Genomic DNA, 22,601 nt, shown 5'->3' on the forward strand with positions numbered 1-22,601 from the left:
GGCAGTATTGAAGATTAAACTTAGAACCCCTGGATGTCAGAAACACTATCATGAACCTACAGCCCTACTCATACTTTGTGATTTCTTGCTCTCAGGGATGCTGGATTGAAGGTCTTAATGGAGGCTGAACCATTCTTCCTACCTACCCACTCTTGCTCCTTGTTTTTCTTCCTTTTTAAGGTCCAATTATACTTAAAGCACTTTGGTTTTGAAATTTAAATGTAATTTCTGTTGCATACATGTAGTACACAAAAATATATGTGGTTAGTTACTATCTAGTCATAATTAAAACCAAATGCAAAAGTACTAGAAAATAGAAAAGAAATATAAACGCATGAATAGATTGATAGGCAATGAATCTGAGACATAATATTTAAGTTAAAAGCTGTATTTTCCTGAGATGTAACCACAGATTTTAATTTTACAGTTGGAAAATAAACGTGATGCTTTCTTTCCTCCATTACATCAATTTTGTACAAATCCAAACAACCCTGTTACAGTAATACGTGGCCTTGCTGGAGCTCTTAAATTAGGTACGCTTAAGGAAAAATGTTTTCTATGCATGCTGTCTTTTAACCTTTGAAAACATCAGTAGAGAGTATCGTTACCACCCACCATTCACATATACACATTTTTATTCTAATGTGGATGGAGGATTATGATTAATTTTACTTGAGGGTCATGATTTAAATGCATAATGATGATGATGTTTGTTGCTGGTACTTTAGGAGTATTTTTTTAATTTAACTTTTACTTTTATCTAGCTTTATAATAGTGACTTATATTTACTACTAGGAAAATTTTGAATATAAAATGTAAGTGAAATTTAGTGTACTCTTCACATATTGTACTATAGCCCCATTGGTATTTGCTAGTGCCTACACAGATTAAGTACATGAAAAGTTTGACCATTGGACTCTTGACTCTTTCTTTGTTGGAACACCATGAGCATTGGGAATACCTAGACCTTCAGAGTGTATAGATGACCTAGTCAGATTTTAGGGGAACTTGATATATTACTATAAAATGCTTTCTCTTTTAAAAAACGGTGAGGGGCAGGAGAGCGTGTTGGATGCATTTTTGTTTTGCTTTTGTTGACTTTTTTTATTTATTTATGGCTTACTTGTAATAAAGACCTGGGACTTTTCTCTACTAAAACTTTGGTGGAAGCTAACAATGAACATATGGTAGAAGTGAGAACACAGTTGTTACAACCAGCTGATGAAAACTGGGACCCTACTGGAACCAAGAAAATCTGGCATTGTGAAAGTAATAGATCTCATACTACCATTGCTAAATATGCTCAGTACCAAGCGTCCTCATTCCAAGAATCATTGAGAGTAAGTGTTTGCTTCCTGGAGATTATTTTTAGAGATTTTAAAATTATTTCATTTTGAAGTTTTGAAAGTAGGATGTCATCAGATTATATTATGTTACATAAAACATAATAATAAGCGCTACCCAGTTTACTTTAAACAAACCTGTGAGTTGATTCAGTAAGTATTGTTCAGAGAGGGAATTACTGTCTAGTAAGGTATTTCTCAGGTTATCTGGAACATTTATAGTTAAAGCGGGGAAAGCTGCTATTGACAATTTGAGTTGAATATTTCTTCGTTTGTGGGGGCTATTGTGTGTGTTATAAGATATTTAGCAACATCTGTGTCTGTCTTTTCAAAAACACTTAGCGCTATGTCAAATATTTCCTGGAAGACAAAGTTCCTTATTGAGAATCACTGACTTGAAGGCTAGACCTGTTTTTAATTTGCTTTATGTTTGAAGTATTTCTCATCTTGTGCACTTGCATTTATTCTTTTCTTCTGCCAGATCAGGTAGACAACTCTTTCAGGAAGTACTTGTGTTCTTCCTTCCAGTCTTAGCTCATATAAGAATACTGAAGAAGAGGTATAAACTGAGAGGAATCATTTCAACATATATAGAAATTTTAAAATCTGAAATTTAAAACTAATCAAAATTATTATTAAAAGTCCCATATAGTTGTTATATCTTTGAAACATTACTAAAATTATGTATCATAATGAGAGCTTTGTGAGTTCTCCCACAAATTAGAAATAAAACATCCACAGAAGTGAGTTTGAAATATTACTCTAATACTGCCTTGTGCTGAGTTGTTTGTTCATATCTTTTGCAGAGGAAATTTAATTTAGTTTACTAGATTTGCTTATCTCTTTAAAAATATTTAAAATGTTTCTCTGAGTTTACATTTTCAGTCCAGACAACCTTTTTACATGAAATTATGTATTTGGGTTACTGTCTTAAGTAGAGTTTCTTTTTGCTGAATTGAAACACCATGACTGAAGCAACTTGGGTAGGAAAGGGTTTATTTGACTTACTACATCATCAAAGGAAGTCAGGGCAGGAACCTGGAGGCAAGAGCTGGTGCAGAGGCCATGAAGTGATGCTGCTTAATGACTTGCTTCTCCCTGACTTGCTCACCCTGCTTTCTTATAGAACCCAGGACCACCAGCTTAGGATGGCACAACTCAAAATGAACTAGGCCCTCCCCCATCAGTCACTAATTAAGAAAATGCCCCACAACCATAAGGAATCTTACAGAAACATTTTCTCAGTTGAGGTTCCCTCCTTTTAGATAACTCTACCTTCTTTCAAGTTGACATACAGTAGCCACTTCCACTGTCCCTTTTTATAAACTAAATCTGTCCTGCAAATTGCATTGAGTTACAGTGAATTACACTGGTTTTCTCTCCTTGCAAATAGAGCTAGTGTGAAAATCTGTCATTTAGTAGCATGGGGAAAGATTCACCAGATATGTGGAATACTAAGCTAAAATGCCTTGTACTAATTTTTAGGAAGAAAATGAGAAAAGAAGTCAGCATAAAGACCATTCTGATAATGAATCTACGTCATCAGATAAGTAAGTCATTTTTCATTTCTACTTAATATTTCTGTTTAAAAGATACACTTGAAATTTTGCTTCTTTCTTTTTAAGTTCAGGGAAAAGGAGAAAAGGACCCTTTAAAACCATTAAGTTTGGGACCAACATTGACCTGTCTGATGACAAAAAGTAAGTCCTTGTGATAGTTCTGTGAACTGATGCAAAGACGTGTCCTTGCTCTGATTCAGAATTGTTTACAATCTCTTCTGTTTTATTCCTTATCATTTTTTTATAAATTGATGTAAGATAAACTAAATAATTTTACTAGATTTTACAGTTAAATTATTTTTTTAATTTAAGACTGTTATATCCTTCTTTTTCTACTGATACCCTAACTTTATGGTAGGTAATTTTTCATTATGTTCTAGGTCTATAATTTTAATGCTATTTTTCATTGGGAAGTTAATTTAGATATTCCATTATTTCTTATTTGAAAGTAAAATGTTTATAGTTTTTTTTTCTCATTGGAACATAAAAGCAGGGCATTACTTTTTTTTTTTTCTTTTTCTTTGTAGGTGGAAGCTGCAGTTACATGAGCTGACGAAACTTCCTGCTTTTGTGCGTGTAGTATCAGCAGGAAATCTTCTAAGCCATGTTGGTCATACTATACTGGGCATGAACACAGTTCAACTATATATGAAAGTTCCAGGAAGCAGAACGCCAGGTAAACTTAACTAATATATGATAAAAGATGATGCATATGAAGAGAATCAGAATCTTTTCATTTAAAATGAATAGAACTAAAAATGATTATTCTTATAAGATTTGATGCTTTTAACAGGACTTAGGTCAAGATTTTTTTTTCCCTTTGATATCTCTCAAATCTGGTATTAATATTTTGTTTTTAGAAGTTCATTAGAGCACCCTGTGGTCCAACAACTGTTGTTTCTGCAATACTTCTAAAAATGGCGTGTGTACAGTGTTTTGTAACAGTTTTTAAAATCACAATCATAATAGAATGTCCTTACTTTATATCATGGCCTAGTCATGTATGTGACAACAGCTTCACTTGAAAAATACATTTCCCTTTCTGTTTAGTTTTAAAAAGAAACTGATTACAATCCTCTGGTTAGGTTGAAAATGATAGTTTCAAAAGCATTTAATATGGAGCAGTTACTTGACTCATCCTGTGGACTTTTGCCACTCTGTGTACTTTTGCAAGTAATATTCTTTCTTTGAATTGTTTTCTTCATGTCAAGTGGTTTAATTTTTAGCTTTTATGTTTCCATCTGTCACTAATGTATTTTCCTCTTCGGGGCCCATGGATTGACATGAAACTGCAGAGTAATATTTTGAAATATTTAACAATCACTATAATCCTAGCATCAATGAATTAGTACAGTTACTGATAAGAAATAAAGTACTTATAGGTTGCATGTCTCTGTCATGTATTTTCAGTCTTTTACTTGAAGTAAACCTAGCTTAAAATCCAAACTGTTTTTTCTCTTTGTCACCTTAATGAATCATAGCTTAAGAATCATTTCAAAATAAACCATGTTGCTTTTGACTAATAGAAATCATTGGTTGCTATCTCTGACTGTCCAAATTAATCTCTTTTGTAGACTATGTAATCCTTCTTTGGAGATGTGTGATCTAAGAATGAGTATTATTAAGCCAACAAACAACACCAATTGTTTTCCAGGGGAATCTATGTACAGCCAGTATTAAAACCATTGACTGCATTTTTATTCTCGTGTCATTTCATAGTTTGATAAAGGACAAAAAATTCTGGCATCAATGGCAAGAGAACCATATTCTACTTTCTGTTCCATCGTTAGACAGCCATATAAATATTGGGCAAGCTATTTGAACTCACTGATTTTCTTCTGTCTTTAGTATCAGATTCATTCTGTTTTAAAAACTATCCGATTTGAAATATTTTCTGCAAATAATATGCCATAGTTGAAAAGAATTTTTTATTATAAATCTTAGGAAAGAATAAGTATGGAGAATATTTGTTGCTTGTGCCTATACAGTTCTGAATATTTTTTAATGTTTTGTTACATTTATTGTCTATGTCCACATATGCTTGCACAAGTCTGCATATATGTGCCATGGCATACATGTGGAAGTCAGAAATAACTTGCCAGAGTCAGTTTCTGTCCTTTTACCATGTGGATCTAGAGGACTGAGCTCTGGTTGTCCTGCTTGATTAATAACAAACATTTTTATGTGCTGAGCAATGTCACTGGCCCTGGACTCCCATGCTCCACTTGTACATTTTTATTTGCTGGGGGGGGGGTCAGAAGGCTCTGAGGAATGCTAAGTACCAGCACTAGAAAACATTTTTTTATCTTCTTTAAATCATTTTAATATTAATCTAAATATAGATTCCATGCATAAAAGAAAATGTGATACGTGTCTTCCTTAAACCTGCTCATGTCACATAGCATAATAATCTCCAATTCCATCTATTTTCCTGTGAGTGTGGTAATTTCATTCTTACAGCTGAGTAAAATTCATGTTCTGTAGGTGTAGTATGGTTTCTTTAATTCCTTTATCTAGGCTGGTTCCATGTATAAATAGTGCAGCAGTCAGTGTGAACATTACAGCGTGAAGATCCAGAAGTTGTGCTTGTAGTTTTTGAGGAATCTCTATACTGATTTCTATAGTAGCCATACTGGTTTACATTGCCATCAGAAGTGTATAATATATACACTATATATTATGTGTATAATATATACACTATATCCTCACCAGCACTTTTTATCTCTTGATTTCTTCATACTCATTCTGTCTAGGTTGAGAGACAGCAATTTCAAAGCAGTTTTAATTTTGCGTTTTCCTGATGTCTAAGGATGCCTAACAGTTTTTTAAGAATTTATTTGCCATTTATATTTTTTTCTTTTAAAATACTACTTCATTGGCCCATTTTATTGGATGAGGAGGAAGAAGAATTTAATATTTTTGATTCTTTATATTACATAGTAATCCCCTGTCTGAGGTCATTGGTAACAACTTTTTTTCTACTCTCTCAAAGAAATTACCTGAAGAATTCCTTGAAGGTAGTGGTGTCCAATATAATGTAAAATATAATGCAAATTATATATAAGTTAAAAAGCCATTTTGATACATTAAAGCCCGGAGAGTAAATGAAGTTAATTTTTCCCTATTACACCCAAAATATAAACATATGATCAATACAAAATTACAAAGATGTTTCACATTTTTTTCTACCATGTATTTGAAATCTAGTGTATACTCTGCAATTGCTACCACTTCCAACTCACATTTTAAAAAGTTTTTTTGTATTAGAGTGCATGGTCTTATAAGAAATGTGTATAGTTTAATCAGTACAATATAAGAAATAACATTTTTTTGTGTCTTGTATTAAAGTTGTTCTGGAGTTACATAAGTACAAGTGTTTTACAATCAGACTGCATATTTTAAACTACAGGGTTGTGTTTAGGTTTTACTCTTAAAGAATTTTGTGTAGTCAATTAAAGTTTATTTAGTAGCTCTGACTGTAAATAGAGCCCATTTTTATTTAGGATCCATACTGTGGGACATTTCCAAATATATACTTAAAGTAGCTACTAAGTACTTATTGCTTGCCTTGAGATGACGTAGAACAAGAAGTCCTTGCCTCAGTTCCTTGGTGACTCCTTCGTTAAGTGAAAATAAAACAAAATAATAACTCTTTGAGAACAAAGTTTGCTTTCCTCCATCTAGAACAAACAGGGACCTAGGTACTACACCAAAAATACAAATTTTGTGTTTTAAATTCATCAGTTAGCGAGCAATGCAGGGAAGGCAAGATATAAAATATTATACTATAAATGTCTACTAATGTTAAGTTACCTTCCTTTTGGTTTTTATTTCATGACAGTCAACCTATGATTATCTCCGTGTGTTCTAATAAAGTTGATCTTTATGTATGGAGAAAGAGGGAGGATCTCCTCTATTTTGATATTTTCTGCTGCCACCAGTCCAAGTCCTCTGCAAGAGCACAATGGACTCTTAACCACTGAGGCATATATCTGACCTAAGTAGCTATGTTTTTAAAGCCAGGCTTTGTTCACAATGAAAAAGAAAAAAAGTAATGACATTTACAACTAATGTATATTGTTTATTAGACATCATTCTAATCATTTCATTCATCTTCAAAATAATAATTTTATAGAAATTGTTAATATTTATTCTTATTTCTAGGGAAGGTGAGCTAAAAATGTTTTACAGCTTGCTTTGGTTAATGTTATAACTGATTCAGGCAACCTATTAGAACCTAAACTCTACTTAGTTAGGAGTAGTTGACCTAACTCAGACATAAAGCCAGACTTAACACTATAAAGAACTGAATCTTTAACATTGTCTATTTAACATTTTAAAGGTTTCATGTCTAAAGACCCATTTTCTATAGAATTAATAGTATGTTGATTTATTTTTCTTTTTGCCTTTTAGGTCATCAAGAAAATAATAACTTCTGTTCAGTTAATATAAATATTGGCCCAGGTGACTGTGAATGGTTTGTTGTTCCTGAAGGTTACTGGGGTGTTTTGAATGACTTCTGTGAAAAGTAGGTTTTCAAACTGAATTTTGAAATTCAGTTTTGAAATAATTTAAGCATAATTATTATAAAACAGTATTGTAAAGGACAACTTACCAAACTCAATAGCCTAATGTAGATAAATACACTCAGCTTTTAGTTACCATTTAGTGGAAAATTTTGTGTTAAATTGATTCCAAACCTATTACATTATGAGAAAACTTTTAAAGGTATCATGAAACCACTCTATGAAATATAGTAGTAGGCATGTGTTTAGAGGTTAGAAATTTTGAGTTATTAGTTTCATTTTTAAAAATGATATATTCAAATACTTATTTATAAGGCATTTGTTCTTAGAAAAATTTTCATAAATGTTTTCAGAAAGTAAAGGAAACTCTAAGTGGATATGCTTATTAGGAATAACTCAAGCTTGAACATATTACTCTTTGCCATGTCATGATATAAATTGTTTTTAAAACTGGCATCTTTTTCTAAAAAAGCTTTTTATAAAACTTAACTGCTTCAGGTTTTGTTTCAAGAATATGTATAGTAAATCTTTGCTTTTCTTTAAGATACTAGAAATAGCCATTCTTTATGTGTTTTGTTTTATGTTAAGAAGTGCTTTGAATGCTTTTTAATTGATTTAAATTTAGTATCTCTAGATAGAAGTGTTACTCAATTATGTAAGCTTCTGATATTTTCATTTAGTAATTCTTATGAAATAAAAATTAAAAACAAATTATTAATGTGCTATTTTGCCCCTATTTCAGTTAAATGTGGAGGGAAGGGCTACTGAAAGTGTGTATTATGAAATTTGAAAACTAATTATAGACATATTCCTTATGTTAACATGTAATTTCTAATTTTGCTTTATTAATCTTTGCTGTAAATACTTGGTTAATTATGACATGTATCATATTTGGAAATTTTTTTAAATCCCTAAATTTTTTTTTAAATTTAGAGGGATAATCACCATATATTGACTTCACTAACACATTTCATTCTGTTCAAGAAAATTAGATATAGAATTTTACAGATTCAAATGTATTGTTGAAGTAACTTGCTCTACTTAATACCATGTCTTGTTGATTAATTGGGGTTGCTTGCCTGATTTTAGTTAGAATGTTTTCTCCGGTTTTATGATGGCACCACAAGACTAAAATAGGGTTAAGATTTGTTTTAATAACTTTGCTTTATAGGGAACTGTAGTTGTTCAACCTTATTACAGATTCCTTGTTTAAGAGAAAAAAACATGAAAACACACAATTCAGGATGTATAGCAGTCAGAGAAAAACTTAGAACTTGAAGAAGTCTGTTTTCTCCTTTACCTTTCAGGAATGACAAATCTTTACAGTAACAAGAGCATTATCCCATAGCTTATCCCCCTTTTTCTCTTTTCAAAACAAAACCCCTGAATCTAATCTCCTTTGTTTAGCTTTTTTCCTGACCTTTATCCATTAACAGCTTGAAACATACATGCTAAACAAAGACAAATATTCATAATCCATTTTTTGAGAATGTAGGTGTATTTTCTGGGCTACTTCCTGCTGACTGGAGGCACTGATAATCTTATGGGAACCCAAAGAAAAAGTTATTTTTTTATTTTTATTATTTTAGGCAAAAGGGGGAGCTATAGTAATATTTTATTTATGCTTTATAAATAAAGCTTGCCTGGAGACTTAGTGGTAAAACAAAGCCACTAAAAGCTAGACAGTGGTGTCATACACCTTTAATCCCATGATTTGGGAAACAGAGGCAGATGGATCTCTCTGAGTTCAAGGCCTCCCTGGACTACACAGATCAATACAGAAAAAGATCCAGATGATGGTGTCTCATTCCTTTAATCCCAGCACTAGAGAGAAATGTATGCCAGGATGAAACAGGAACTTGTTCTCTTTCAGTCTGAGGATTTCTAGAGGTAAGAGCTCTCTAGTGGCTTGACTGCTTGCTTTGCTTTTCTGATCCTCAGGTTGAACACACATATTTGTCTCTTGGTTTTTATTATTCATGCTTAATTAGCTGATCTTCTAAACCATATGGAAATTGTCAAATTTTACCCTTTTTCTCCTTATGAGTCAAAGCAGCAGTACCCTTTCTCAAATTGAGTGGAGTTTCTGGTACTTAAATATATTGGTCTTATTTATATAAATAGATTCATCTCCATTTTTTGTCTTTTAGTGATTTCCAGGTACTGTAAGAAAAAGAGAAGGGTTCCGTGACTAAAAGTGGAGTGGGACTTAATAAAATGATATTAGAAGTTAAAAATATGTGCTACTTCAAAGTAGCTACAGATTTTCACTTGAATCTTGAAGAAATAAATTCAAGCTAGTAATGCTATCTTTATATAAGTCTTCCTGTACTTTACTAAATTTAATTTTACTCTTTACATGCATATAGCAGCTTTTATTACTCTATCAGTTAAATTTTATTGAAATTAATTAGCATTAAGAAACTTTTGACATTCTTTTATAATTTATTAGAGCCCTTGATCCATTTGCTCTGTTTTTCTTATTTCAGAAATAACTTAAATTTCTTAATGGGTTCTTGGTGGCCCAACCTTGAAGATCTTTATGAAGCAAATGTTCCAGTGTATAGGTTTATTCAGCGACCTGGAGATCTGGTTTGGATAAATGCAGGCACTGTTCATTGGGTTCAAGCTATTGGCTGGTGCAACAACATTGCTTGGAATGTTGGTCCACTTACAGGTATTTTAAAAGAATATGCTTGAAAAAAAGACTTGACCTTTTTAAAAAAAACTAATAAATGTATTTAGAAGAAAATTACTCCTTTTTATTATAAATTTTTATTATAAAAGTTAAATGCTAGTTAACTATTGAATCTAAAACCATAAATCCTTAGCAAACAAAAGGTCTATATAGTTAGATACATGGAAGATATATTTGTAATAATTTTTTGAGTCCTTGATTTTGCTTTATAAAGGAACCTCTTAAGGGAGAAAAAAACTAAGTAAAAATACATTCTTATAGATTTTTCTTTTTTCTCCTGTATTGCTTTGTGAAATACAATTTGAATTATGCCTGTCTTAATCCTTAGAGATTAAGAATGTGGCCTTTGGAGCCAGAAAGACCTGGATTTAGACTAGGACTTGGCTTTTGTAAGTTTGGGCAAGTTACTTGATTTCTCCAGTCCTTGATTTCTTCATCTAATGATGAAAATAAAATTAATAAGGAAATGCTAAGAATTAAATAAGATAATAGATTAGAAAATTATCACAAAACATAAAAATTATTTTTATAAGCCGGGCAGTGGTAGCACAAGCCTTTAATCCCAGCACTTCCAAGGTAGAAATAGGGGATCTCTGAGTTCAAGGCCAGCCTGGTCTGTGGAGTGAGTTTCAGGACAGCCAGAGTTATACAGAGAAACCCTTGTCTCGGGGGTGGGGGAAGAATTAATGTTTTCTTGTAGTGCTTTGAGATTTTCATGAGGTGATAATGGTTATCCTCACATCTTTTGATAGTTTAGTTTTTTTTCCCACCCCCCCCCCCCCAGCCTGCCAGTATAAGTTGGCAGTGGAACGGTACGAATGGAACAAATTGCAAAGTGTGAAGTCAATAGTACCCATGGTTCATCTTTCCTGGAATATGGCACGAAATATCAAGGTTTCAGATCCAAAGCTTTTTGAAATGATTAAGTAAGTGCTTTCTAATATTGCTGTACTGAACTCTTGCGGGGGGGGGGGGGTGTTCACTGTCAAATACTTTTTCCCCCTTAGAATTATGTTCACATTTAAAACAAGGTGATCCAGAAGTCTAGCAAAATGTGAGAATCTGCTTGTTTACAAATACAGTTCCCTTCCAAATAGCTTGCTATGGTTTAAAAAGGAATAAAGTTATAAATTGTCCTACAGCAGAAGATTCACTTTATAATGCTTCCCCGCTCTTCTCAATGTTAAATGTTTGCTTTTAGTCACTGAAGGGAAAAAAAAATCACAGAATAATTGTTATAGAGAAGGTAATATAGGGAGTTGACTGAAATGTCAGTTTTCCAGAGTTTTCATTTAATTATCTTATAATTGTTCTCCATATTTTAGCTGTTTGCACTTTGAATACTAGTAAATCATTGTCAGGTTCTACTTAGAAGTAATATTTTTGAACAGTTTTTGTTTTGTTTTTCTTTTAAATAGTGTAAATTCCACTACCAAAAGATAGGAAATTCTGGTCAAAAAAATATGAGAAGTGAGGGCTGGGGTGATGGTTAAGTCGGAAAATTTCCCATTGTGTAACCATGAAGTTCTGCGTTCAGATCCTTAGAAGCCAAGTCAAAAGCCTGGGTATGGCAGCTGCTGTCTTAGCACTTGCTGGCAGAGACTGCCAGAACCCTGAAGTTCTTTGGTCAGCCAGCCGAGCTGAATTGATGAATTCCATATTCATTGAGAGACCCAGTCCCAAAGTACAGGTGAAGAACCTTTTGAGAAAGACACCTGACATGAACATGCATGTGCATCAACATCTACAAAGATATATACATAAATATTCATATACAAAAGATACATAGAAAATGATGGATTTAATTGAGTCCTTTAAAACCTAAATCCAAATTTTATATGTAGCCAAGGTAACATGTCTGTGAACTTTCATACAGCACTTTTTTATTATTTGTACTATTTTACCTCATTCTAAGACCAGGTAAAATATATATGAAGAGAAATAGGAATAAAATCAAAGTATAACATGTGCTTATAATGCTTTTATATATTGAATACTAGGCACCATATTTACCGTATGATCATGGCTGGGAGTTGTCTTTAACCTGCTATGTCTCAGAACAGCTAGTTTGCTTACAATAGCAAATTCATTGCTTGTTGATTGGGGTTTTTTGTTTGTTTGTTTGGGGGGGTGTTTTTTTAAATTTTTTTAAATGTAATTTATTTATTAAAAATTTCAACCTCCTTCCCACCTCCATTTTTCCTCCCCCTCCCCACCTCCCTTTTTCCTCCCCCTCCCCACCTTCTCCCTCTCCAGTCCTAAGAGCAGTCAGGGTTTCCTGCCCCCTGGGAAGTCCAGGGTCCTCCCCACTCCATCCAGGTCTATGAAGGTGAGCATCCAGACAAACCAGGCTTCCACAAAGCCAGTACATGCAGTAGAATCAAAACCCAGTGCCTTTGTCCTTGGCTTCTCAGTCAGCCTTCATTGAAAGCCACATTCAGAGAGTCCGGTTTGATCACATGCTCCATCAGTCGCAGTCCAGCTGGCCTTGGTGAACTCCCATTAGATCAGTCCCACCGTCTCAGTGGGTGGATGCACCCCTCACTGTTCTGAATTCCTTGCTCGTGGTCTCCCTCCTTTTGCTTCTCATTTGGACCTTGGGAGCTCAGTCCAGTGCTCCAATGTGGGTCTCTGTCTCTGTCTCTGTCTCCATCCATTGCCAGATGAAGGTTCTATGGTGATATGTAAGATATTCATCAGTGTGGCAATGGGACAAGGCCAGTTCAGGCACCCTCTCCTCTGCTGCCCAAGGAACAAGCTGGGGACATCCCCTTGGACCTGGGAACCATTCTAGAATCAAGTCTCTTGCCAACCCTAAAATGGCTCCCTTAATTAAGATATTTACTTCCCTGCTCCCATATCTTCCATCCCACCCATCCCATTTCCCTAAGCTCTCCCCAATCCTCCCCTTCTCCCTTCTCTCTACCCATCTCCCCTTACAGCCCCCCTCCCCCCGTGCACCCAAGTTTTGCCTGACAATCTTGTCTACTTCCAGTATCCAGGAGGATAACTAAATGATTTTCTTTGGGTTCACCATCTTAATTAGCTTCTCTAGGATCACGAATTACAGACACAATGTCCTTTATTTATGGCTAGAATCCACTTATGAGTGAGTACATACCATATTCATCTTTTTTGGTCTGGGTTATCTCACTCAGTAAAGCGTTTTCTATTTCCATCCATTTGCATGCAAAATTCAAGATGCCATTTTTTTTTTTTTTTTACTGCTGAGTAAAGCTCTAAAGTGTATATGTTTCACATCTTCTTTAACCATTCTTTGGTTGAGGGGCACCTAGGTTGTTTCCAGGATCTGGCTATTACAAATAATGCTGCTATGAACATAGTTGAACAAATGCTTTTGTAGTATGATTGGGCATCTCTTAGGTATATTCCCAAGAGTGGAATTGCTGGGCCCTGAGGTAGGTTGACTCTCAGTTTTCTTAGAAACTGGCACACTGATTTTCAAAGTGGCTGCACAAGTTTGCATTCCCACCAACAATGGATGAGTGTTCCCCTTACTCCACATCCTCTCCAGCATAAGTTATCATTGGTGTTTTTTATTTTAGCTATTCTGACAGGTGTAAGATGGTATCTCAAAGTTGATTTGATTTGAATTTCCCTGATCACTAAGGAGGTTGAGCATGATTTTAAGTGTCTTTTGGCCATTTGAATTTCTTCTGTTGAGAATTCTCTGTTCAGTTCAGTACCCCATTTTCTAATTGACTTAATAAGAATTTTAGTGTCTATTTTCTCGAGTTCTTTATATATTTTGGAGATCAGACCTTTGTCTGTTGCGGGGTTGGTGAAGATCTTCTCCCAATCAGTAGGTTGCCTTTTTGTCTTAATGACAGTGTCCTTTGCTTTACAGAAGCTTCTCAGTTTCAGTAGGTCCCATTTATTCATTGTTTCTCTTATTGTCTGTGCTACTGGGGTCCTACTTAGGAAGTGGCCTCCTGTGCCTATATCTTTTTTTTTAGTAATTTTATTAAATTATAAAAGTTTCCATTTCTCCCCCTCCTCCCACCACCCTCCCACTCCCCCCACTCCCTCTCCTCCTTATTGTCTGTGCTACTGGGGTTCTACCTAGGAAGTGGTCTCCTGTGCCCATGTGTTGTAGACTACTTCCCACTTTCTCTTCTGTCAGGTTCAATGTGGTCAGATTAATATTGAGGTCTTTAATCCATTTGGACTTGAGTTTTGTACATGGTGATAGATAAGGATCTATTTTCATTCTTCTACAGGTTGACATCCAGTTGTTCCAGCACCATTTGTTAAAGATGCTTTCTTTCCTCCATTGTATAATTTTAGCTCCTTTGTCGAAAATCAGGTGTTCATAGGTTTGTGGATTAATTTCTGGGTTTTCGATTCAATTCCATTGGTCAACATCTCTGTTTTTGTGCCAATACCAAGCAGTTTTCATTACTGTAGCTCTGTAATAGAGTTTGAAGTCAGGGATCGTAATGCCTCCAGAAGTACTTTTATTGTATAGGTATGTTTTGGCTATCCTGGGTTTTTTGGTTTTCCATATAAAGTTGATCATTGTTCTCTCAAGGTCCCTGAAGAATTTTGATGGGATTTTGGTGGGGATTGCATTGAATCTATAGATTGCTTTGGTAGAATTGCCATTTTTACTGTGTTGATATTCCCAATCCAAGAGCATGGGAGATCCTTCCATTTTCTGGTATCCTCCTCAATTTCTTTCTTCAAAGCCTTAATTTCTTGTCAAATAGATCTTTCACTTCCTTGGTTAGAGTTACCCCAAGATGCTTTATGCTATTTGTGGCTATCGTGAAAGGCGATGTTTCTCTGATTTCCCTCTCTGCTTCTTTGTTCTTTGTGTATAGGAGGACAACTGATTTTTTGGAGTTGATCTTGTATCCTGCCACATTACTACAGCTGTAGGAGTTCTTTGGTAGAGTTTTTGGGGTCGCTTATGTACACTATCATATCATCTGCAAATAATGAGAGTTTAACTTCTTTTCCAATTCGAATCCTCTTGACTTGTTTATGCTGTCTTATTGCTATTGCTAGAACTCCAAGCACTATATTGAAGAGGTATGGAGAGAGTGGACAGCCTTGTCTTGTTACTGATTTTAGTGGGATGGCTTTGAGTTTCTCTCCATTTAATTTGATGTTAGTTGTCGGCTTGCTGTATATTGCTTTTATTATATTTAGGAATGAACCTTTTATCCCTAATCTCTCCAAGACCTTTATCATAAAGAGGTGTTGAATTTTGTCAAATGCTTTTTCAGCATTTAATGAAATGATCATATGGTTTTTTTCCTTCAGTTTATTTATATGATGGATTACATTGATAGATTTTCGTATGTTGAACCAGCCCTGTCTCTCTGGGATGAAGCCTACTTGATCATAATGGATAATTTCTTGAATGTGTTCTTCAATTCTGTTTGCCAGTATTTTATTGAGAATTTTTCCATCAATGTTCATGAGTGAGATTGGTGTGTAATTCTCTTTCTTGGCTAAGTCTTTGTGGGGTTTTGGTATCAGGGTGACTGTAGCTTCATAAAAGGAGTTAAGCAATGATTCTTCTGTTTCTATTTTGTGAAACACATTAAGGAGTATAGGTATATACTCTTCTTGGAAGTTCTGGTAGAATTCTGCATTGAAACCATCTGGTCCAGGGCTTTTTTTTTGGTAGGGAGGTTTCTGATGACAGCTTCTATTTTCTCGGGACTTATAGGTCTATTTAAACTGCTCACCTGGTCTTGACTTAATTTTGGTATGTGGTATTTATTTTAAAAAGTGTCCATTTCTTTCACATTTTCCAATTTTGTGGCATACAGGCTTTTGTAGTAAGATCTAATGGTTCTCTGAATTTCCTCAGTGTCTGTGGTTATGTCCCCCTTTTCATTTCTGATCTTGTTAATTTGTGTGTTCTCTCTCTGGCGTTTGATTAGTTTGGATAGGGGCTTGACAGTCTTGTTGATTTTCTCCGGGAACCAGCTTTTTGCTTCGTTGATTCTTTGGATTGATTTCTATCTTTCTGTTTTGTTGAATTCAGCCCTCAGTTTGATTATTTCCAGTCTTCTACTCCTCCTGGGTGAATCTGCTTTTTTTTTTTTTCTAGAGCTTTCAAGTGTGCTGTTAAGTCTCTAATATGTGCTTTCTCCGTTTTCTTTAGTGGGCACTTAGTGCTATGAACTTTCCTCTTAGCACTGCTTTCATAGTGTCCTATAGGTTTGGGTATGTTGTGTTTTTAGTTTCATTGAATTCAAGGAAGACTTTAATTTCTTTCTTTATTTCTTCCTTGACCCAGAGATGAATCAGTAGTTGACTGTTCAGTTTCCATGAGTTTGTATGCTTTCTGAGGGTAGAGTTGTTGTTGAATTCTAACTTTATTCCATGGTGATCCAATAGTACACAGTTGATTACTATAATTTCTTTATATCTGTGGATGTTTGCTTTGTTACCAATTATGTGATCGATTTTTGAGAAGGTTCCATGAGATTCTGAGAAGAAGGCATATTTTCTGTTTTGGTGGAATGTTCTATAGATGTCTATTAGGTCCATTTGGTTCATTGCATCTGTTCTCTTATTTCTTTGTTAAGTTTTTGTCTGGTTGACCTGTCCATTGGTGTGAGAGGAGTGTTGAAATTACCCACTATTAGAGTATGGGGTTTGATGTATGCTCTGAATTCTAGTAATGTTTCTTTTACATATGTGGGGGCTTTTATATTAGGGGCCTAGGTATTCAGGATTACGACTTTCTCCTGATGAATTGTTGCTGATATGAGTATAAAGTGTCCTTCTCCATCTCTTCTGATTGATTTCAGTTTGTAATCAATTTTGTTAGATATTAGTATAGCCACACCTGCTTGTTTCTTTGGTCCATTTGATTGGAAAACCTTTTCCCAACCCTTTACTCTGAGGTAGTGTCTGTCTTTGAGTTTGAGGTGTGTTTCTTGTAGGCAGCAGAATGTTGTATCCTGATTTCGTATCCATTCTCTTAACCTGTGCCCTTTTATAGGTGGATTGAGTTCATTGATATTAAGCTATATTAATGACCAGTGGTTGTTAACTCTGGTTATTTTTCCTGGAGGTAGTGTTTGTGTGTTTCTCTTTGAGTTGTACTGGTGGAGGGTTGTCAGATGATTGTGTTATTATGGGTGTTGTTGGCTTCCTTGGTTTGTGATTTTACTTCTAGTATTTTCTCTAAGGCTCTTTTTGTGGCTATGTATTGTTTAAATCTGTTTTTGTCCTGGAATATCTTGTTTTCACCATCGATGGTGATGCAAGCTTTGCTGGTTATATTAGTCTGGGCTTGCATTCATGGTCTCTTAGTTTCTGCAGCACATCTATGCAAGACCTTCTGGCTTTCATGGTTTCCATTGAGAAGTCAGGTGTAATTCTGATACGTTTCCCTTTATATGTTACTTGACCTATTTCCCTTGCAGCTCTTAATATTCTTTCTTTATTCTGTTTGTTTTATGTTTTGACTATTATATGGCGAGGGGATGCTTTTTTTTGATCCAGTCTATTTGGTGTTCTGTATGCTTCTTGTACCTTCACAGGAATATCCTTCTTTAGGTTGGGAAAGTTTTCTTCAATAATTTTGGTGATTATATTTTCTGGGCCTTTGAGCTGTAAATCTTCTCCTTCTTCTACCCCTATTATTCTTAGGTTTGGTCTTTTCACAGTGTCCCAGATTTCCTAGATGTTTTGTGTTAAGAATTTGTTGGATTTATTTTGTTGTTTAATCAGTTAGTTTATTTCCTCTATAGTATCTTCAGTGTCTGAGATTCTTTCTTCTATCTCTTGTATTCTGTTGGTAATACTTGTCTCTGTAGTTCCTGTTGGTTTACCCAAATTTTCCATATCCTGCCCTTCCTCTGGTTGTGTTTTCTTCATTGCCTCCATTTCATTTTTCATGACTTGAAATGTTTCCCTTACCTGTTTGATTGCTTTTTCTAGGTAATCTTTGAGAGATTTATTCATTTCATCTACTTTTTTTGTTTGTCGTCTCCATTTCTTTTCGACAGTTTTTCACGTCCTGTTTAAGTTCCTCTATCATTTTCATAAAGTTCCCTTTAAAGTCGATTTCTTCTGGAGTAGGGTTTTCAATTCTTGTTGCGTGATCCCTGGATTATGGTGGTGTCATGTTGCCTTTCAGGTTGCTGGAGCAATTCTTTTTTTTTTTTTTAAGATTTATTTATTTATTATGTATACAGTGTTCTGTCTGTCTGTATGCTTGAGGGCCAGAAGAGGGCACCAGATCTCATTCCAGATAGCTGTGAGCCACCATGTGGTTGCTGGGAATTGAACTCAGGACCTCTGGAAGGACAATCAATGCTCTTAACCTCTGAGCCATCTCTCCAGCCCTTTTTTTTTTTTTGAAAGTAATTTTATTTAATTATAAAAGTTTCCATTTACGCCCCTCTTCCCAACACCCTCCCACTCCCCCTACTCCCTCTCCTCCTCCCTCTTCGTCCCTAAGGGCAGTCAGGGTTTCCTGCCCTGTGGGAAGTTCAAGTTCCTCCCCCCTCCCTCCAGGTCCAGGAAGGTGAGTATCCAAACAGACTGGATCCCCAAAATCCAGTATATGCAGAGGAAACAAGTCCCGGTGTCATTGTCAATGGCTTTTCAGAAAGACTCCAGGCCAGCCACATTCAGAGAATCTGGTTGGATCACTTCCTCGTTCAGTTGCAGTCCAACTGACCTTGGTAAACTCTCATTTGATCAGTCCCCTTGTATCAGTGGGTGATAGCATCCCTCGCAGTCCTGATTTCCTTTTTCATGTTCTTCCTCCTTCTGCTCCTCATTTGAACCTTGGGGGGCTCAGTTCGGTGCTCTAATGTGGGTCTCCGTCTGTATCGCCATCCATTGCCAGATGAAGGATCTATGGTGATAAGCAAAATATTCATCAGTATGGTTATGGGCCAAGGCCGGTTCAGGCACCCTCTCCTCTGTCCAGAGAACAATCTGGGGATCTCTCCTTGGACCTGGGATCCCATATATAATCAAGTCTCCTGTAAACCCTAAAATGACTTCCTTAGTTGAAATATATTCTTCCCTGATCCTATATTCATCCTTCCTTGTTGGAGGAATTCTTGCATTGTCGCCTGCCCATCTCTTCCTTCAAATCCAGCCAGGAGAGTTTTGGTGTTTTGGTCCAGTCTTTGCTGTGATCATCTCTGTGTGGATCTCCTCAGTGTAGGAACAGGAACTGTTCCCTGGTCTGAAAGGTTGTCCTCAGCACAGAGACAGGACTCTTGGAGGTTGAAGGACCCTGCAGACAAATGGGCGAACTTGGGGGGGAGTGGGGGAGAGTCGTGCAGAGCCAAGAAGTCCCTGCTGCAGGAGCTGGAGGTGTAGTGCAACCCCCTCAGGCGTGATGGGTGCACACTCACCCCTCTGGGTGGGTAGCCTCAGTGCAGGAGCAGGAACTGTTCCTGAGCCAAGGACCTTGCAGACAATAGGGCAGGCTTGGGGTGGGCAGGGATGTGTGGAACAGAGAAGCCCCTGCAGCAGGAGCTAAAGGGTCCCAGTGCTCCTTTCCTGGATGTTCCGCCCCGTCCCAGGATGGCACCCACTCACTGATTTGAAGGGTTGTCCTCAGCATTGGGACAGGACTCTTGGAGGTCAAGGATCCCGCTGACAAAAGGGCGAACTTGGGGAGGAGGGCAGAGTTTTGTGGAACCAGGAAGCCTCTGCAGCAGGAGCTGGAGGTATCCTGTGCACTCCCCTCCGGCAGGCGGGTGGGTGCTCATTCACCCCTCTGGGTGGGTAGCCTCAGTGCAGGAGCAGGAACTGTTCTTGCCTTTACTTCTTTAAATAGGTCAACCTCCCTCATGATTTTATTTTTCCTTTCACATTTTCAAGTTCAAGTTTGGTCTTGATGGGCCTTGTAGGTCCATAAAGTGTTTTATCTGAATATGCCATTTAACAGATCTCTTGTTTCTACAGCCTAGTTATTTTACTGAAATCCACTCATACTCTGTTTCAGTCTTCCAAATAAATGACTCAAAAGAATATTATCTTGATTACTTGACTCATTTCATAAAGCAGTGAACAACCAAGCACCTCATGAAATTTTTATTGGGAAGTCCATAAATAATATTCTGCTGATTTCATTGAACGATTGAAATGAGCAATACCTTTTTTTGCTCATACCCCATATACTGCAAATTAACTTAGTTTCTCCTTGCTTAGATCAGGCTTAGGTAAACCTTCATGGGTTTTAACTTCTGTTGTAGTTGCAGAGTATAGAGTCTGACTGGCTTTAGGAAGCACAGAACTTGAGTTCTTATGACTTAAATTTTTTAATTAAGCAGTCAAGTGAGTGAGTGGTTCTGTTGACTTAGATGTATCAATCTGAAATATACATTTGTACCTCTTGGGTAGCTGAACAGTAATTACTTGTCAGGGGATAGCTGCCATGGGTTTCTGAACTCTTACTGATTTTTTTGAAATACAATAGTATCCTCACAAAAAAATAAATTAAAGGAATCTTCAAAGTTAAAGCTCCTGATTTCATCTTTTACTTCATTCAACTATGACAGTTTTCCAAGGAGTAGAGGTATAAACCAGGACTTGTATAGCTTCCAAGGCAGTCCTTCACTTTTAAAGGATAAGAATTTATATGTAACACGTTGCTCCCTACCCTAAACTTATGTATTCCTTGCTCTCCAACTTCCAGTTTTAAAATTTGTAACCTCCTTACCACATATATTTGGCAGTTCCCACAGACTTATATATACTTTCTGCTTGAACTACATGATAAAGTAATTTGTAGGCATCATTATATCACCATCATATACTTCATTCTCATAAGAATATAGAAAAGCTACATATGCATGGGACCATTTACCATATCTAAAAAATATGAAATTCACTAGTGTAATTTAATACGTGCACTGTCCACATATAGATCACCCCCTAAAATTGTTTTTAGTTTCAATACTAAATGAAATGAGATATTTGCACTGGTTCCTAGTTGCCTAACCACAGGAATCATTTGATTCTCTACTTAAAATTTTGTTTTTACCCAGTCAGAGCTCTGCTAAGAGAACTGTGGGGAGAATCTCTTTCCTAAGAACCCAGTGAAGCTTATGACCAGGCAAGCTAGAAACACCACAGACTAGATGAGATTGTTTTTCAAGACTAGAAAATTGGGTGGGGGGGGGGTTAAACCTTTTTCTTTATTTATATTTCAGTTTGTGATTAGTACTGAGTTTTTAAGATATAAATTGAGATGACTTTTAAGTGTTAACTTCTCTGATTCCTATTTTACAAATGATATGTTCTACAATTGTTCAGTCATAACTGAACAGAATATTAGTCCATAGTTCGCATATATTACACTGTGATAATCCTGTTGGCCTTCTAATGTTACTGGGTTATTTTTGTGGGACTTTGTTTTTTCCTTTTTTGTCACATGATTAGCACATTTTTTTATGCTTGTTTCTTGCCCAGAAAGTAAAATTTTTTAAACTGCTAGTTTTATCATTGACTCAGTGAGACCTTGATTTTCAGCCATGTGCTTAATTTAAATGAAATTTTTAGATGACATAGTCATACTCAGATACAGACTGTTGTCAAAGGGTAAACAATCCTGACCTGATGGGTAGGTACTATGAGAGCTTTGAAAATGTTAGCTTGCTTTTTGTTGCTGATTAAGTTAAGAGAGACCTGTCTTGGCCAGCCACCTCTAGGTATACTTAAAATTTCTTAATAGCAGATTGTATTCTGAAAAGAATTGTAAATGCAATGTCAGATTAATCCTTGTTTCTTCTGTAACTTAGAAAACTTAGTAAAGATGCCCCTAAGATTTCAGAATAATTCTGTATGTTCTTAGCGTCTATATACTATTATGAATAGGTTTATTCCTTATTACTCTCTTGCTGCTAAAACCTCACCTGAAAATTAAAATTTTATAAGAAAAATTGTTTGAAATTATTGTGTTGAAAAATTGTTCTTTCAACAGCCCCCCAACACACATTACCTCATTGCCTTCCTTCTTTGCACAAGATGCCTTTCCCCATCTTCCTGCTCAAATCTAAACTGGTATATTCTAATTCAGAAATTTCATCTGCATAGTAGAAAATCTCCCTTCATTTGAAAAGTCTCTCTTCCTCTTTTTAGTGTCCATGATAACCTGAATATCTTGGTTTAGTCTGCCAGTTTATGAATATAGTGTTTTTATTTTCATTCTTTTATGACGTCTCTCAAATTTCACTTCTTTTCAAATCAGTTTTGACTGGGCTAGAATCTACTGTGTACAAATGTACTGTGCTCTCAGTCTCTTTCTATGGTGGCCTTTTTTTTTTTTTTAATGTATATAAGATGAGTCTCCCTGGGCAGACTAATCTCCCTGAGTCAGCCTAATTGAAACTTATCCTTCTGCCACTGTCTTCTAAGTGCTAATAAGATGTAGACACCACTCTGTCCAGCTACCTCCTTTCTTTTGTGTAGTTTTTCATCCAAACAGTTAAAAAGCAGGTCTTGAGTCTTAAAG

General features: G+C 35.8%; 1 protein-coding gene across 28 annotated transcripts in view; it reads left to right on the forward strand.

Moving 5' to 3' along the window:
• Nucleotides 1-22,601, forward strand: part of Kdm6a (lysine demethylase 6A) — a 140,613-nt gene that overhangs the window by 111,471 nt on the left and 6,541 nt on the right. For all 28 annotated transcript variants that reach the window (XM_087902971.1, XM_087902973.1, XM_087902977.1 and 25 more), the window contains 8 exons: nt 428-533; nt 1,135-1,340; nt 2,829-2,893; nt 2,969-3,043; nt 3,430-3,578; nt 7,316-7,430; nt 9,918-10,105; nt 10,911-11,052. In XM_087902971.1, coding sequence (XP_087759097.1) covers nt 428-533; nt 1,135-1,340; nt 2,829-2,893; nt 2,969-3,043; nt 3,430-3,578; nt 7,316-7,430; nt 9,918-10,105; nt 10,911-11,052 — 1,046 coding nt within the window. The remainder of the gene's footprint in view (nt 1-427; nt 534-1,134; nt 1,341-2,828; nt 2,894-2,968; nt 3,044-3,429; nt 3,579-7,315; nt 7,431-9,917; nt 10,106-10,910; nt 11,053-22,601) is intronic.

This window comes from Myodes glareolus, chromosome X (genome assembly GCF_982192425.1).
Source record: "Myodes glareolus chromosome X, mMyoGla1.1, whole genome shotgun sequence".
In the NCBI taxonomy this organism is placed as follows: domain Eukaryota; kingdom Metazoa; phylum Chordata; class Mammalia; order Rodentia; family Cricetidae; genus Myodes; species Myodes glareolus.